The sequence below is a fragment of the Miscanthus floridulus genome, chromosome 6, assembly GCF_019320115.1.
Source record: "Miscanthus floridulus cultivar M001 chromosome 6, ASM1932011v1, whole genome shotgun sequence".
Lineage (NCBI taxonomy): Eukaryota > Viridiplantae > Streptophyta > Magnoliopsida > Poales > Poaceae > Miscanthus > Miscanthus floridulus.
In genome coordinates, this window is record NC_089585.1 from 126,890,021 (window position 1) to 126,902,667 (window position 12,647).

Below are 12,647 nucleotides of genomic sequence, written 5' to 3' on the forward strand. Positions count from 1 at the left end.
ATGAGATCAAGGGGGAGAATGTTAGTTGATCTCCACCAATAGGCCCAACGGCCTATTGGGCCCTATCTCTGCTCCCTGATCGGGGGAGCCCAACCCTAATCCGATTGGTGGGCCCCTGTCGCACAGCACACATAAAAAGAAGGTGGGGGGTGAGAGCTCAGAGAACGAGGTTCGTCGTGAGCCGCCACTCCCACCTATAGTAACCCTAATCCGATCTAAAGACCATACTGCCAGCGACGGGATGGCACACCGACTCCGCCTCTGCCTCGCTCCTGCAAGCCACCACCTCTACCGTCGCGCCTATGCAGGTTCTCCGACGCCACCTCTGCCTCGCCCCTGCGGGTCACCGCCGGCGCCACTGGACTTCTTCTACACCGCGGCACCGGCTACGGTGTATCTACCAAAAGGGCGAGAAGCCTTAACTACGGATCTACGGGTTACACAGAAAGGTACACACAATATCGATTCTTACACAAACCACAAGAGCGTAATCGTCCAGGAACCAGGAAAGCGCTCTTTGCATCACCGTCGGTCCGTCCACGGTGTGAATCGCGTGCTCCGCCGAACCTCGGAATAGCCGCCCGAACTGCTTCATAACTCCCACCGCACCGGTCGCCTCTCCGCGCCGGCGAGGTTGCCTCGAGGAGCGCGCGACGTTGACCAGGGCGTGCGTCCGGCCGCATCTTGTCCTCCTTCCTCACGGAGCGGAGCGCCGCTCCCAAATCGCAGAACCCGAAGGCCTCAAGGCGGGCGTAGCGATTAGCGAAGGATGTTGGAGGCCGTCGCCGAGGGCGAGTCGGCCGTCGAGCTGCTGCTCCGCGCGGCGGCGATGGTGCCCGCGGAGCGCTACGTGCTGGCCGCCATCATCGTCGTGTCCGTCTTTTTGTACCGCTTCCTCGAGCTCCACGTCATCGGCGACATCCTCCGCGGCTTCCGGGGCGGCCGCGTCGAGCTCACCTTCCACCCCGTCTCGGAGATCTACCACCGCGTCGCGTCCAAGTGCCGCTCGCTCCACGGCAGGTATGGCTATGGGGCTCTGTAGGCCTGATCGTCGTAGTGTAGCGGTATTACCAGCATTGGGCGTGTTTGGTCAACTGTGATGGAATTTGCAATGTGGTGTTCTGAATCATGCGACGTATTGTTTCCATTGGGTTATGACCAGTTTAAAAGTTGGGAGTGATGATGGATTTGTGGTGTAATTATGCAGGTATCTGGCGACGCCATGGCTGGCGAGCCCGCATTTGCAGACATTGTTCCTGGGCATCTACGGGATGCCGCCTTCATTCACGTACAAAAGGTTATATTCGTTACCCACGAGAGAGTTACATTCTTCAATCTTCCCTTATTCACCCTAGCCATTTAGATTTACAGTGGACACTATCAAGAGTTTGTTCTTTCAAGTATGGTTAGCATCGCATGACCATATATTGCAATATAATTATAATTTGTTTAGGAAATTGACACGATCTTCAGTATGACACTTTGCCCAGCATTTTTTTTTAAAAAAAATATATATTACTACTACAAATAATGAAGGATAGTATGAAAGTATCTTTTACCATGAATCTAGTAACATCAACCATGCGCTGTCATGGTGAAAGCTAAAAAGTTTGACAAAACAAGAATCATAAAAGGTACATATTTGAAATTGGAGTAAGATCTAATGTCAATAAGTCCATGATGCTTCTATTTTGCTGTGGAGTGGTATATGCATGTCTCAATAAGCTTTTATGAGCGGCTTGAGCGCTGCAAGAATTTCTGGGCATTCTTGCCAGCCTCTTTTCAGTTCCATGGATGAATTCCTCGACATGTCAAGATCATTTTGGTCACTCCATTGGTGTTCAGGGAAATGTATAGTTTCATAATTCAATATGGACCTTGCATGAAAGGAAAGAGAAAGAAAGAAAGAAAGCTGAATAGCAATAGTTTGCATTTCTTAATTCTTATTGAAACTAATTGTGTGCTTCCTGACAAGGAGCACAATAGAACTGATTTTCTGTAGTTTAAGCCCCCTTAACTAAGTTCTTCAGGATCTATGCTAATTTTTAGTGGAGTGAACAAAAATTCTTTTCTTGCTTTCTTAGTTGGCAGTGCACTGATTAAAATCTCTGCACTGCAGACAGTTGTACACAGTTCGTGATGGTGGAACCATTGCTTTGGATTGGCTGCTCGCATCTGATTTGGAAGGTAGAGACACCCATATTCTGTGTAATATATATATGGCATGATGGTATTGTCTGACCTCTTCAGTTATTTTGCAGTTGTGGATGGATTCATTTCTAAAGATGCTTCAACACCCCTTGTAGTTGTGGTTCCTGGATTAACTAGTGATTCTGCTGCTGCGGTTAGTTTCTATCTTATTTTTCTGATGTTGACTTATTTCTGTATTGTATTTGCATATTTAAAGAGCTCTTTGTATTTCTGTTGTATAACTTATTTCTATATTTGCTAGTCATTCTAAAGATTTTTTTTTTGAACATAAATAGTCATTCTAAAGATGTAATCACTTGCTGCAGTATGCAAAACACTTGGTTTATTCCATGGCAAGCAAAGGATGGAATGTTGTTGTATGCAACCACAGAGGTCTTGGTGGTGTGTCCATTACTGTAAGTTATCTAACTGAAACAGGAAGTACTTAAAATTCACTTACTATACCATTTAAACTTTCTTGAACACTCATGATCTCTGTTTCGGTTCAGATTGTAATGCTCAATGTTTTTGCCCAAAATCTGTGGCTCTTGTTAGCCATATATCTGATTGCCACCAATGATGGTGCAAAATGATAAATCCACATTAAGTTATAAGTTGTCTGTTTACACTGCATCATGTTTCTGAGACACCAAACGATTTTTTCAGTATCCATCGCCACTGAGTTTGTAATTTTTATTTCCTTTGGCAGTCAGATTGCTTCTATAATGGTGGTTGGACAGAAGATGTCCGAGAGGTCATTAAATACCTGCATTACAGATATCCGAAAAGCCCACTGTTTTGCATTGGTACAAGCATAGGTGCCAATATTGTGGTATGCATGTTTCTCCTTGGCGTAATCTCTTTTTTTTTCCAATCTGCATGTTTCATTATTTCATATTCTGACGTCTGTCATTTCCTGCTACCTACTGTGGAAAAGTGTTTGTTGCAGGTTATTTGTACTGTTAGCTAAAATTTGCACAAGGTTACTTGTTTTTTTATGGATGGTAGTATCTTCTCGCTAAAAAGAGTCATGCATGTACAAGCTTAAGTTTAAGTTCGTCTCGGGTTTTCAATTGTGATTTGTTTTCTAACCAGGCCAAGGTCAGAACGAACTTAATTATTTTTACAAGAAACTAGGTGACACAGTCCATTCTTCGAAGTCTTCCTTTGCATATATTAAATTATGTGAAGATTTTTTAAGAAGTACCAAATCAATTAGAATTGTTCTGGACTTATCCACTATTTCTGCAATTCAACCACACTTTAGTAAAGCAGTGGGTTTTACTGAAATTTGGTGAAGGTTCATGAAACCTTGTAGCCCAGCCCCATTCACCAGCCTGCTTAGTCTTCCTCTTTACTTTCTTTGAGCTCACTCCACTGTTTTAGCCTTGTCGTTGAGTAATTTTGGCTGGGTTTGATCTGTTCCTGGTACTCCATTCGCATTCTCTATTGGTGGTCAGTAATCTGATAGTCATGGTCAGACTTGTGATTAATCTTGTACTTTTTAATGTTGTGTATGTACTGAATCCCATGATGTTCATGATCATTATTCCAATTCCTCCCCCAACCAATAAGAATTTTGACAGTGCATAAGTTGATTTTAGAACATGATACAAACAATACATATTTATTCCACATCTTTGTACAGGTCAAGTATCTTGGAGAAGAAGGAGAGAATACTCCTGTAGCTGGTGCAGTATCTATTTGTTCTCCATGGGATCTGTTGGTTAGTTGCTCGATCGTTATTCACTAGGAAAACTTGAATGCTTATAATGTAGAATCTTCAGTTCACTTTTGCACTGCTCCAAATGTGGAAATGCTTAAATGACTTAGATCTTGTTCAGTTTCTTTTTCCAACTGTTCCTAGCCTTGCTGGTGGTCCATGCCTGCTTGCTAGAGAATAATGGTCCATTTGGCTCTCCCTCAAAAGCAAGAAAATTCTTGTTTGCCGTGCTCAAGAAAGCTAGACAAAGGAACCAAGCATGCTTTTTTTGTCAATGTATTACAACTCATTGTGGTACTTACCCATGGATTCATCTTGAGTCTTCATCCAAGTTTAGATTCACTGCAAATTTAGGTTGTCACACTTGAAAAGGTATTTTGGCTATATTAGTTCTTAATACATGTTCTATAAAAATGTTTCTTGATATATTAACCAATTGTAGCCTTGTCCTTATTATTGGCAACAATTCTCTGTAACAAAGCTTATGCAGTTGTCTGAACAGCACAGTGCCATAACACCAAACTGGCCCTTATCCTCACTCTGTTTTCTCATTTCACTTCAATTTTGTAGATAGGTGACAGATTTATTTCCCGCAAGCTTGTGCAGCGTATTTACGACAAAGCACTTGCAATTGGTCTGAAGGGCTATGCAAAATTGTAAGCTTTCCTCACTAAACTGTGTACACTCTACACATTTATACGAGACTCTTTACTTTTATTCTACAGAATCACCACATCTTAAAAGGTACACTAGAATCTGGAAACTATAGTTGTTAATAATGTAAAAGTGACTGGACCATAGTTTTATAGAGCGATGTACAAGTGAATGCGATAATATTTCCATGATCAAAGTATTTGTGGATGCTTGGACTATTCAAATGTAGTGATTCTAATATCTGTCTGGAGGTTGAAATTGAACATATCTAAGAGTGGTCTTAAATGCTTTCTGCTTGTTTAGTTTGATTTTTCCTCAAACAGACGAACCTGCAGGAGAGCTGTGTACCATTATTATATTAACTAAAGAAGAATAAAATGGTAGGAGCTCTTACAGACACAGACACCCACGCCCGAAGTTTCTTAGGTTACATGGGCACGCTTGACTATAAAAAAAAAGAGCTCGACCTAAGCACCTAACCGCCTCCTGGCACTAGAGCATCCAGGTAGGAAATACCACGAGTCCCAGCCATACAACAACTGCATCTCCTTGCTGGTGAGCAAAAAGGCTCCAGCTACATTTGGTGGAGCTCCATCAAAGACACATCAGTTGCAATGATTCCAAAGTGACCATGCCCCTAAGACAATGAGGGAATTAAGGCCTTGCCGTGCCTGGACGTCGACCATATCATTAGCTCTAGACACACCAGTCATCAAAGATTCAAAAGGCGTCTCCCCATGCTGCGGTGGAAGGGCCTGCAGGCTGAATCAGAACTGTCATGCAAAAACACTGGTGACGAGCAGATGATGGATAATCTCTTCAGCCTGATCACAGTGTGGGCATCGAGGATGGTGTATGAAACCCCGTCGTGCAAGTCGATCAGCAGTTTAGCACATGTTATGTGCAACCAGCCACATGAAGAAATGGCATTTGTGTGTTGCCCATGATTTCCCTATTGGATCCCATTGCCAAAACAGGACAGCACCCTGAATAGGCCCTCATAAACCACAACTTAGCTGAGTATTCTCCTGAAACTGAGAGGCGCTAGATATGTGTGTCCTCCATGCCTGGCTGCATGAATTGCTTGTGTTATCTGTTTTCTATCCTTTGCTTGCTGCTGCTTTCACTATAGTAAAATTTGTTGCACAGCAGTCAGAGGCATTATGACAATATAACTGCATTCTGCCTTCTAGGAATGGAAATTCCAATTAAATGCACAAAATCTTTGGTGGATGCAATCCACCCACCTAGCACTGTCACAAATAATAAGAGCATGATCACTATTCACTATTGAGGAAGCATTAACTTTTGCCTTCTGCAGACATCAACCTATCTTGGCCCGACTTGCAAACTGGGAAGGTATTAAAAAGGTTTGACTCTCTCTCCTGCAATCTTTGTTGGTATCAAACTGTGTATGTTTATATAGTATTTACAGTTTTTTTTAATAAATCCCAACCTCTTTATCTTTTTTTTTAGAAAAAGAAAAGGTAGATCAGTTCCATGCCCTCGTAATTAGTTTTTGTGGTTTGCTAGTTTGTGTTATGAAAAGGATAATCTTCAAGCTGCCAATTGTTTGACTAATTATGTAGCCTTTTGAATTCATAGATTAGAGAAATTTGGTGTTTCTATTCATGGGCTCTTCATGAGTTCATATGATATCCCACTGTTTATTTTTCTTTTCTCTCTAATTTGGCAGTCACGATCTATCCGGGAGTTTGACCACCATGCTACTTGTGTTATCGCAAGATATGAGGTACCCTCAATCATATGGCTTCTATATGGCATTCACTTCTCTATTATAAACAGATAATATTTCAAGTACTGCTGTAACAGCTGATAATGTTGAAAAATCTGAATATGTCTGATCGTGTGCAGTGATCTTTTCCCCCTTACAGACAGTGGATACCTACTATCGCCGGTGCAGCAGTGCTAGTTACGTTGGAAATGTGTCAGTTCCCTTGCTTTGTATCAATGCTTTGGATGATCCCCTTTGCACAAGGGAGGCTATTCCTTGGGATGAATGCAGGTGAATTTTTCTTGTCAAATCATGCTCCTCATTCTGAACAGTTCTGTTTATGTATTAATCTTTAATCACTAGGATCTTTATTTGATTTATGATCCATAAGAATATATTAATCAGAAGCGTTTTGATTTGATTTAGGGCCAATAAGAACATTGTTTTAGCAACTACTCCGAATGGTGGTCATCTTGCATTCTTTCAAGGACTAACTGCTCGAAGACTATGGTATGTCTTCTATAAATATGAAAGTTATATGATGTCAACATTGAGTATTACAGCATATATATCTTCTGTTAATGGATAATCTGAATTTAATGCCATCTGATATATTTTGTAGGTGGGTTGGAGCTACTTCCGAGTTCCTTTCTGCTCTTCATGACAGCTCCTACATGCATGGGCAGAAGGTGTGTGCAGGGCACTAACTCATCAATGAAATTTGCCATCTTAAATGCTCAGCTTTTCTGTATGTTGACTAAAATATTTCGTCTCATGATTAAATACAGGCAAATGATCATGTTTTGCACTCTTCTTTGGAATCCTCCATTGATAAGAGTCCGTATGTTAATCTCATGGAAGATGGAATGGTAGCTGCAGTAACAAAAGATGGCCCTGATAGTGATGGCTCACCTTCGAACCATGCAGTTGATGAAGAACAATTAAGTAACGAGGCGGGCGGTAGACGACAGAATGTGGTATCTGCGTTGAATCACAATGAAAAGGCCAGTGGAGTGGGGAACGAAAGCCCTGCAGGGCCAACAAAACAGCAAGGTGATGACATCCACGGCAATAAGCTTCATGAGATCATTGCTCCTGTCAAGAGATCTATAAACCAAGTGACTCGATACAAAGGGAGGTCAGTCTGGTTGCTTGCCTACATTGCTTTTGTAACATCATGGCCGCTCCTTGGCTCCCTAGCTTTCATCACCTTTCGGAAAAAAATCAGGAATCCGTTGCGAGCTAAATGAACCCTACTTGTATTTATATTATTATACAATGCAACAATGCCCTTGAAGTACGAAGGCCATTTTATTTCTTCCGGGTCGTCACAGCTCCTGTGTACAGTATCATCACCAGCAAACAATGGGGCGCCTGGATAAACTGATACTATGTAATATATTTACATCCATGCATGAGAAGCATCTATGTCATCGTTACTAAGTAAAATCTGCCTTGATTTGCTGCTTAACTTTTTTTTTAATCAAAAGGATGTGAGACTCGTGATGCATACTCCCTCCGTCCCTAAATAACTGTCGTTTTCGTTTTCCAAGAAACAACTTTGATTAAATATATATATAATATTTATGATAAAAATTAATATCATTAAATAGATTGTTGAATATATTTTCATAATGAATTTATTTAGAGATACAAATGTTGTATGTATTTTTTAAAAATCTAGTCAAATTTACGGCAGAAAAAATGACAGTTATTTAGGTACTCAAGGAGTGGACGGTAAAAAACTGTCAGATAGGCAGATAGTTTTTTTTAGAACTGTCGGATAGGCAGATAGCTGAGGCGGGAATTTTTTTTTGGGTGGTGGGGTGCAGCAGGAAAGGTGCACGAAGTATCTTTTGATGTGGCGACGGCATTAGGGTCACAGCAACCCTTTCAAATCTGCAATGATTTTCTTGTTAAATGTTTGCTGCTTGGTACGTGCACGTTTCTGTGCCACTGGAATCTCTCTCAGCTTTTCCCTATGTCACTATGGTGCTCTGTCTTGCACGCATACGTGCCTTGGATTCCTGTTATAAGATGTTAATTCTTCCCCTGTGATGGCTAACCTTTAATTTTGAATACGTTTGAGAGATCAACTTGATCTGTCTTTGCAGGATAAGTCCTTCATATTTATTTGTGGGTTACGCAAGTCAGTTGGACTTTCTCTAGACAGTTGCTCACCTACTGATTCGCTGTCTTCCTCTAAAATATCGTTTCACCCTTCCAATTTGCACTACTTTTCAGAATATTATTATCAAATTCTGTGGTCAACCATAATCCGTGATGGCAATTGTCCTGCTCTGGATAATAAAAAAAAGGCCCACGATGCTGACACCATAGCTCGAATTGTCGAGTGTAAACGTGCAAGCTCACATGTTGCGTTTTGCAGTCTTGAAGTGAGAGGAGGGGTAATCTCTCCTATTGGAGGAGGGGGTGGGGCCCCTGGCCACCCGGTACAGAGAGTGTTTAGTTTCCCCCTCCTAAATTTTAGTCGCTGTCCCATCAGATATTTGAACACATACATGAAGTATTAAATATAGACTAATTATGAAACTAATTACATAGTTTGCGACTAATTTACGAGACAAATCTTTTGAGCCTAATTAAGCCATGATTTGACAATGTTTTGCTACAGTAAACATATGCTAATGATAGATTAATTAGGCTTAAAAATTCATCTCGTGGAGTACTGACGGATTATGTAATTTGTTTTTTTATTAGTATCCGAACACCCCATACAATATTCTTCCGACACACCTGTTAAATTTTAATAGCTGGATCAAAACAACTCTTGATTTGGACCGTTGGAGGAGCAGAGCCCGGTATTCTTTTTGTGGATCTGTTTTGTTTTGTCCCTCTGTGTGACCTCACTGGTGATGTCAAATGGTTGCGCGGCTTGGTGTGGTTCTTCTAGGGCCGTGGCCGTTGTGGTGCACGCTGTGCCGTCGTGGGGATTGGACAGCGTGATCTGCACCGTTGCATTCGCAGCCTTAGGTTTCAGCTCCAGCTCCGGGAAAGTTCATTCTTAGGGCTCGTTTGGATTGCATGAATTTCAAAGGAATTTCAAAGGAATGCAGTTCCTCCATTTTGATGACATCATGTGCCGTTTGGAACGAAGGATTCAACGTTGCCGTTCCTCTGGAAAGGAACGCTTTCATTCACAAAATGCAGGAACGAAAAACTCTACTCAGATCCAAAGTTTTCGCGTATGCCCGAGACGGACGCACGCGTGCAGGTAAGAAGCCGGTAGGAAGCAAATGTTTTATGCCTCTTCTTACCTTTCCAAAGTGGTCAACTGCTCATCTTCTTGCTTGAGCTCATGGCTATCCATCCATGGCTGACCTGGCACCAAGTTGGTGTGTGGGAGGGGGGGGGGGGGGTGGCTAGTAGGCCAGCGGCAGTGCTGGGTGATGGCTGTGCGAGGGGCAGTGGCTACCAGAGGGGCGACAACGGCGGCAGTGGTGGCTGCGTCGGCGGCGACGCAGCAACCAAGAGAGAGACTACGAGACTTTGGAAGAGAACGCGGTGAAAATGAGAAGGCAAACAAGTGGATGAGAATTGCTCTGAACTTTAGTCCAATAGCCATAGATAGTAGGCCCCACATGTAAGTGAGAGCGTGAGGAGATAGATGACCAATGCCATCACCGTGCCAGGGCCTAGAGGATTCCGTATGTACTTTTATTTATTAAACAAGTGTTCATCTATTTTCACAGTGTCTCGTGTTTTGGGAATCCTGTGTTATAATTTCTTTGTTCCAAACACCCCAATCTATGTTTTCCTGTGTTTTTTCTTTCATCTGTTTTCTCATAACACCTATATCCTATTCCTACGTTTGTTTTCTTTCCTCTGTTTTGCATTCCTTTGTTCCAAACAGGCCCTTAAATTCTCTTGTGGAGCATGAGTGTTTGCCATGCATGGCAAGCGTTCATGACACTTGTCAGAGCCTGGGAACTACCAGAGCAAGGGAATTCCACGTGAAACAACACATTAATTAATTACGTATATACATCCTACTGAATCTCACGAATTTGCCGCTTCCTGATGAGGAATTCGGAATGGTCCTACTCGATCTGACGTTAGCTATACGGGTGTGGCATATGACAGAACGAGCAGAGTTGATTCAGTGACCACCAATTGCACTTAATTAGTGCTTTGTCAAGCAGAATTAGCATAGTGCTATTGATCATTCATGGCTTTCAAGGTGTAAGTTTGACTACAATATGTCAAAAATATAGCTAATATGAAAATGACACAAATACTTAACTGTTTCATCAAACTTTAAAATGTTTAACCAGCAGCAGTTATCGAAATATTTAGTTGGAAACATAAAATCATACATATGAATCCGTTATGAAAGCTACTTTCATAACATCGTGCTTGTTTAGATATTATAACTATATTCTAATTAAAAGAATAGGTATTAGAAACTCGATAAAAAGGCCGCCACAGAGACAAATATTTTACGATCAACTTCTATATTTCCAAGTGGACAATTTGAAATTATTGATGCTAAAAGTTTAAAATCTAGAATTTAATTATGTCAAGTCATAAATATATTTCTTTTTTTGTGATTACTAAATATATTTCCTTTGACAATACATAGCATACATCATACACTTTATACATGTATGAGCACTCATCCTAATAAAGACATGTACTCATGTGCAGCCTATCCGTGCGAGCATCTCCGAAAGACGAGTAGATAAATCTTAAGATTGAAAAAAAAATATCCGAGACACATAGTTGTCGGTGTGCACGCCATCTACCGGCGGAGAGAATAGTGTCTCCAAATCCTATAATAAACTAAAAAAAAAACACATGTGCCAAGTCTAAAACTGTATAACTAAACTATGCTCAGTTCACATATCATAAAATAGTTATAACTGTATATAGCACTTTTCTTGCCTCTGAACAGGAGTGTTTAGTCGCTGATGATGGCATCCGTACCTGCAAATCAAGTAGGCCCCAGCAGGCAGCAGTACAGCACAAATCCAAATGAAATCGGCATCGAGCAAAACAACTACCAGCACTGAAAGAAAAGTGCATCATACTCTCAGATATTCCCACATCTTTGGCACGCTCTATTTGTCACGACTCCTTTTTCCCATTGGCCGAGTAGCGTGGGGCTACTCGATTCCAACCTCAGGTCGAGTCCGCAGCAGCACAGGCGCACAGCACCGAGGAAAGGTAGAGAAGATGGGGAGAAGAGCCGGCGCTACCAAACCAATCCCTCAGTTTTAAAATAAATAAGTAAAAGTACCTGCGCGTTGCTGTAAGAATTACCGCCAGTGATTTAGAAAGAAAGTGGACTACATATAATTACTTATATAACGGGATAACAGGATAAACTATTATAAACTTACATTGGTGAATACTGTGTACGCTGATGTGAAGAACTAAACATATGTCAGTGGATGATGCGTGTCGTGGATATTATAATTACATATGCTAGTTGGTTGTAATTGCATGTTATAGTGGATTGCTAAGGTGGACAACTTGCATATGAAGATAGAATGTTAATAGAGTTAGTTTAGGATTATAAGATACTCCATTCGTTCTAAATTATAAGTCGCTTTGACTTTGTTGATATATCTATTTTGCTATGTATTTAGATCTATAATATGTCTAGACACGTAGCAAATTCTATCTAGTGTACCCAAAAAAGTCAAAGCGACTTCTAATTCAGAACGGAGGGAATATATAGATATAGATATAGATATAGATATAGATATAAATACACATCTTATTTCTCGTGAGATTAAATCTTTTAAGTTTGGTCAATCATATAGAAATCAATATTAATATTTATATTTTTAAATGAGCACTCCCTCTGGTCCTAGAAAATATAGTTTTAGGTATGAATCTAGATAAATGTCTGTCCGGATTCATACTTAAAATTGTATTTTTGAACGGAGAAAGTATTTCATTATTAGTTTAATAATACTTATTACTATGTATTATAGATACGAGTATTTCTTTGTATGTATGTTTAATCAAATTTAAAAAGATTTGCTGGATAAATTGAGGGATTTTTTTAGCAACTGATAAATCGAGGGATGAAAAATAAAAAGAGAAGAGAACGACAGGAGCTGCGGGCCCTCGTTGGGATTGGGCCTCACACATTTGCCAACAAGACATTTTTCTTTTCTTTGGCCTCGAATGGAAGGAGTGGACCCACCGCTCCGCACCTGATCTGACGACGCACCAGGCTCACCCCGTGTCTGGTGTCAAACTTGGCTAAAACTGACCGAAAAATACTGTTCTGACTAAAAAATATTGTTCTCATTTAAATGTTACAAGAGAAAAATACTATTTTAACTAAAAAAAGAAAATTTTAGACCAGTC

At 40.9% G+C, this 12,647-nt stretch overlaps 1 protein-coding gene across 1 annotated transcript; it reads left to right on the plus strand.

The window, feature by feature from the left end:
- Window positions 1-324: 324 nt before the first annotated feature.
- LOC136459524 (embryogenesis-associated protein EMB8-like) lies at window positions 325-7,750 on the plus strand. Its single transcript, XM_066459373.1, has 14 exons — window positions 325-1,020; window positions 1,208-1,297; window positions 2,120-2,187; window positions 2,262-2,344; window positions 2,517-2,606; window positions 2,900-3,022; window positions 3,839-3,916; window positions 4,484-4,569; window positions 5,889-5,937; window positions 6,264-6,320; window positions 6,463-6,593; window positions 6,729-6,812; window positions 6,925-6,991; window positions 7,091-7,750. The coding sequence occupies exons 1-14, from the start codon at window positions 770-772 to the stop codon at window positions 7,550-7,552; spliced, it is 1,719 nt and encodes a 572-aa protein (XP_066315470.1). The 5' UTR covers window positions 325-769; the 3' UTR covers window positions 7,553-7,750.
- Window positions 7,751-12,647: the final 4,897 nt, after the last annotated feature.

Bases quoted from the DNA above. Each gene is read 5' to 3' on its own strand.
- LOC136459524 (XM_066459373.1), top strand. From the start codon at position 770: ATGTTGGAGGCCGTCGCCGAGGGCGAGTCGGCCGTCGAGCTGCTGCTC. The intron at 3,917-4,483 runs GTTAGTTGCTCG...TCAATTTTGTAG, and splicing joins GTTCTCCATGGGATCTGTTG to ATAGGTGACAGATTTATTTC. The intron at 6,321-6,462 runs GTACCCTCAATC...TCCCCCTTACAG, and splicing joins GTGTTATCGCAAGATATGAG to ACAGTGGATACCTACTATCG.